The sequence below is a fragment of the Leptopilina heterotoma genome, unplaced genomic scaffold (assembly GCF_015476425.1).
Source record: "Leptopilina heterotoma isolate Lh14 unplaced genomic scaffold, ASM1547642v1 Lhet_134, whole genome shotgun sequence".
Lineage (NCBI taxonomy): Eukaryota > Metazoa > Arthropoda > Insecta > Hymenoptera > Figitidae > Leptopilina > Leptopilina heterotoma.
In genome coordinates, this window is record NW_025110853.1 from 2722575 (window position 1) to 2728574 (window position 6000).

General features: G+C 22.7%; 1 protein-coding gene across 1 annotated transcript; it reads left to right on the top strand.

The window, feature by feature from the left end:
* Positions 1-2505: 2505 nt before the first annotated feature.
* LOC122513127 lies at positions 2506-3991 on the top strand. The gene is made up of 2 exons (XM_043629399.1): positions 2506-2677; positions 3640-3991. The coding sequence occupies exon 2, from the start codon at positions 3640-3642 to the stop codon at positions 3853-3855; it is 216 nt and encodes a 71-aa protein (XP_043485334.1). The 5' UTR covers positions 2506-2677; the 3' UTR covers positions 3856-3991.
* Positions 3992-6000: the final 2009 nt, after the last annotated feature.

Sequence of the window (6000 nt, forward strand, 5' to 3'; positions counted from 1 at the left end):
TTCCCTATTGTCATTTTATAAAGTGGAAAAATTTTATTACGCAAACGGAAGAATTTTCTGACGCATATATGATGAAAATCGTGAAATGAGAAAATTGTCGCATATACATGTGTGTATTGTTAGGATATAGAAAAAAATGTAAACAAAACGCGCAACACAAGTCATTGCGCTTTCTGTTCAAAATAATAATAAGAAAATTCATCACAAAAAATACATTTCATCATTATTGTTTTGCGTCATCTTGAAATCACAGTAGAATTACAAATTTTTATATTTTAAGAAGACGTTCTAGAAATGACCATGGAAATGCTAAACGAAAGAAATTAATTAGTTAACTGAATAATTAACTAACCGATTAATTTATTTTTTTTCAACCAATATTGATTATTTCATTTATTCTACTTTACTTTTTGACCTTCGGGGACAACAGGCCAACAATAACAAAACCAAAAAAAACCAATTATCAGAGTAATTTTTTAACTAATTAATTAATTTGTTAAATAAAATAATAATTAATTAGTTAAATACTTAGCTAACTGGTTAATTTTTTACCTTGTTTACTAAATAATTATTTCTGTACTTTCTAGACAAAGTTAGTTAAATAAATAACTGATTAATTTTATAAGTAATTAATTATTTCACTAATTAATTTTTTCTCTATTTTCCTCTTTACTTTCTATGCTTTCTCTACACATTTAGCTAAATAAATAATTAATTAGCCGATAAATTCAACTAATTATTTCACTAATTAATTTTTTTCTCTTCTTTCTACACTTTCCAGATGAAATTTATAATTTGAATATTTAAATTTTGTGTATTAAAGAATTTTTTTCGTCCTTTTATTAGGGACAAATTTATTGTTACTTCTTAAAAGTGAATTTCTCTACTTTCCAAATCCATTTTCTCCAAATTATTAATATTTTAAATTTAATCTTGAATCGCATTCGATTTAACTTTTATATTTGTTAATAAATTAGTTCAACAAAAAAAGAAAAATATATACATAAAACTACTATTTTAATTTAGAAATAACAATTAAGTTTTATTTTTAAATCAAAAAACCGGGCAAGTGCGAATTGTATACTCGCACTGAAATGGCGGGTTCCGTACACTAATATTTAGATCATTTGGTACCAAAAAAAGTTATTTCTAAAAAAAATTTTCAAAAATTTTTTGTGATCAGACTGTAACAATACACTAGTATACTAATTTTTAGCTCATTAGGACAAATAATGTAGAAGTTAGGAAAAAAAAATTTTGTTGTCAAAAATTGTTTAGTTTTTCCTTGACAAAGCTGTGGCTGTTATTACATATCAAGTTCTCTATATTTTATTCCCTGAAAATGAATAAAATATAGGTAAAAATAAAAATGAAATTCAGAAATTAATTAATTTAATTAAGAATTAATAATTAAATTAAAATAATTTTATTAATTTAATTTCTTTTGAATCAAAGTGAACGAAAAAATTCCGCAATTTTAGAAGAATTATTGATCAATAATGCAATGAATACAATGAATCGAAAAAAACTAATTAAACTGTAACAAAAAAAGGTGAAATTAAAAATAATTTATAAAAATAATTATTTCAATGATTTTTTTCTACTTTCTGTACTTTCTCATAACTTCATAATGTACTTTCTATACTTTCTTTAAGTAATTAACTAAAAAAATTATTAAATAGTTAAGTAGTTAGCTGATTCATTTTTTATCTAATTAATTATTTTACTGATTGATTTTTTCTCTACTTTCTTCTTTACTTTCTATGATTTCTCTACATAATCAGCTAAATAAATAATTGATTAGTTAAATAATCAGCTGATTAATTTTTTAACTAATTATTTATTTTACTAACTTTTTTCTCTATACATGATTATTTTTTTAACCAATTAATAGTTTCATTAATTTTGTTCTCTTTTTATACGCAATTAGCTAAATAAATAAGATAATAAATTAATAAATTAATTAAATAATAAAAGAATTATTTAGATAAATTAGTTAAATAATTAGTAAATTATTTAAATAAGTTAAAATTAAATTTAGAAAATTAGTTAAATAATTAATGAATTAGTTAAAAGAAAAATAAATTAACTGACTAAAAATGGTAGAATGCATTTCCTAATGAATAAGTACACAATAACAATAATGCCTTTGATAACGTAATATTTAGTCAACAATAACCTGAAATCAACAATATTATTATAAATATTTCTGCCAACAAATCGTATACCCAAACTTTTTTTTCTTTTTGAAAAGTTAACAGGAAGAGATAATATAAAGCACGCCACTTGCAAAGCTTATCATCGTCATTATTATAACTCCTTTATTATAGGTGTGGATCTTTGTACTCCCTCATCTCTTCTTCCTTTTACTTAGTCTCTTTTGTATCTACTTTTTTCACTCATATACGAGGAGCGATCACACGTTCTTTGAATGACAATAATAATGTTCTTATCTGAAAGTTATGACGTAAATTTTCTATCGGGTATAAAGTATCGACATCCACAACTCGAGATCAGTGTTTTAATTCCCTCGGCACAATAACGTCTGTACGAATGAAGAAAGGACATTCTTGACCAAAATAGAAAAATTCACTTTCTGCAAAATATAACTTTTTGCGAGTGATATTTTTAACAGAGTCTAGTCATTTCAAGCAGTATCAATTTATAAATTAACAAGGTAAATTATTTTTCATTTTATCTTATTAATAATTTCATTTATAATCTTCATAACTGAAAGATTTATTTAATTATAATTCAAAATTACATTTTTTTTTATTCGTTGCATTATTGAACAATTTCTTTTTAAATATATTGCAAAATTTTTTCGTCCTTTTTCGTTTAAAAAACAAATTAATATTTTCATTTTATTTTCATTCTTCAATTTATTCACCTAATTACAATTGCACAATTTTACCTGCAGTTTTCGGAAAAAGCGAATTATTTTTTATTTTATTCGAAGGAACAAGTAAATTTTCCAATTTAAATATTTAAAAATTTTTTCCGTGCTTTGATATAGGGAAAAATTTATTCTTACTTATCGAAAAAGAATTTTTCTATTTTTGAAATTTATTTCCCCTAATTTTAAAAATTTATTAGATTCGAAATATTAAAAATTAGAAAAAACAGATCTTTAAAATTGAATTTTCTTTAATTAAATTAAAATTATTTATTTTATTTAAAACAAAAAGTTTTCTTTCAGTTGAAATTTTTTTATGTATAAAAACTCTTAGTACAACTTTAATTTTACCTGCCCTTCTGTAAATCAAAGGCGATTGAAAATTAGATTCAAAATAGGATTAAAAATTAGAAAAAGAGATTTAAAAAATGGAGAAATTAATTTTCGAAAAGTAAGAATAAATTTTTCTCTATTCAGTGGACGAAAAGATGTATAATCTACAAAATTTTAAATATTTAATTTAAAAATTGCATCCAACGTTCCTTCGAATTAAAAACAATTAATAATTCGATTTTTCTTGAAAATTGAAAAAATTCTCCAATTTTTAGAATTTTAATGTTTTTATAAATTATTGATAAATTTCGGATGTACTCATCACTATTTATACCAAGATTTGTAAAATGACTAACCTCCTTAAAATTTTGATAATAATTGATCTTCTAAATTTTTCTTTTTCTTTACAGATGTTGATTGGTGGATCTGTTACTGTTGTTGCTGGTAGGCAGGCAGTTCGTTCCGTTTATTGGAGAACGGGTAACAATGGACGTCTTTTGAAAACAGCTAAAACGTGTTTATTCGAGGGACCACCGAAACCCGCACCATCATCAACGTCCGCATCCTCATCCTTTCCACTCACATCAAGAATGGATCAAATTCCTGAAACAATTCGAAAGATGTAAACAAAAACAGTTTTCGATTTAGATGTAACAAAAAATCCACTGTAAATAACATAATTATTTATTTGGCAGAGTGAACGAACATTGAAAAACATAACGTCATGACACTGAAATAAACAAGTATTTATTTTCAAAAAAACTCGATTTTTTAATTACAAGAATCCTTTTTTTCTTTCTCTCTTTACTCCGTATTTTTAAATATTTCTCTCATTTTCTTTATATTTCTATTTTTATTCTATATTCCATTTTCTCTATATTTCTTCTTCTCTGTATTTCTAGATTTCGGCAAAATATTGATAGATTTTAATCGAATTCTCCATACAAAATTCATGGACAATTAAAATATTTTGCAATTTAGCGTAAAATAAATATTTTCTAGTTTTGAATAAAGGAAATGAAGTGAATAATTTCTAATCAGTCGTTGAACTTTTTTCATTTACTATAGTATATTGTGATAATGTGGAAACAAATATGTATTAGATTATGAAGATTACTTTTTTTCTCTAAATAATAGAGAAAAGGAAGAAAATGGATATTAAATAACTGTGTCAAGGTCATTAACGTGCCAGTAATATTCGAATATATAAGCTCAGCACTATAATGGTTTCACCACGTTTTTTATATGTCCAACGTGAATTGATATTCATTTCAAGCCACTGTGCGGAACTCCATCAGTCTCTTCTTGAAAGCTTCATGCAAATATTTGCCACAAAGTCCTCAAGAATAAACACTTTACTCAGATATTCTGTGAATAAAATAACAATAATAATTTCAATAACCATAATAATAATAAAAATGAATAATAATCAAAATAATAGGTAATATATTAAAATTCGAAACATACAAATTACCATACCAATTTATTAACAATTTATTATATTTAATATAATATTATCACGATTACTTTAATATTGTGAATCTAATTTAAAAATGAGAAAATAATTTTTCCAAAATATAGGTATTATTTATTATTTCGAATTATTAATAATTTAAATTATATGTATTCTACTTTTTATTTAAATGTGAATTATAAAATTGAGTAATTAATTAATACAGGGTTGCCACAAAAATTTAATTTTGTTTTTCCCTACTTTCCAGACAAAATTTTGACTTTTTCCATGACCTTAAAAAATATTCTGATTGACTCTAAAAATTATTAGATACTCAAAAAAATGTCCTATTACATTTATTTACGAATTTTTGTGATTGTAACATTATTCGAAAACATCAAAAACTTCTTTTTTTAAATAATTATATTTAATCATTATTATTTTTGCACAGGAATTCAGATTTTCAAAAATTTCATATTTAAACCTATCTGAAATTCAACAACTTGTAAGAATATTACTTGAAAACATGATAGAGTGATAAATAAAATCGTTAAATATTATAAGAATATTGTTACTATAACTTCTTCAAAATTATTTTCATTATTTCAATTCAATTATTATTGTCCAGAATTTTAAACTAAAATTCTTCTTTAACTCAATTATTATTTTTCATAATTTTTGAAAAAGTTTCTTGAGAATTTTCAAATGAATTGAATTTACAATTCAATTTTACCAAATTTCGATTATTTGGAAATTCTTCAATTAAATATATATTAGACAATATAATAAAAACCTTGACATAATTTTTAAAAAAATTCAATTAAACTTTTAAAAAAAAATTAATTTTACAGAATTGTTAGTTAAAAGTATGAAAAATTCAAATTTTCAAAGATTTTAAATTAAAACCTTTTCAAAATTCAATTATTTCTAAAAATTCACGCTGTAATGCTTGTAATATTCAGTTTTTATGTAAAATTTTAAATGAAGTTCATTTTTAACGACGTTGAAGTCCACAACGTTTGGCAACGAAAAAAATTGTGCACTTAGTAAATTAATAAAAGATAACGCAGCAATATTGCCACAAAAATATTTAGAAAAAATAGACTGCGTTTATGATCTGACAATAATTGTTATACAATTAAATATTAAATTAAAAATAATATTGAAATAGATTAAATAAATTTTTTTCGTTGATCAAAGTTGTGGACTTCAACTTCGTCATTTTTAAACCAATTTTTATTAGAAAATATTCTACGAGAATTAAATTATTTAAATACAAAAATAATTAATTCATTACAAAATTGAATGTTCCTTAATA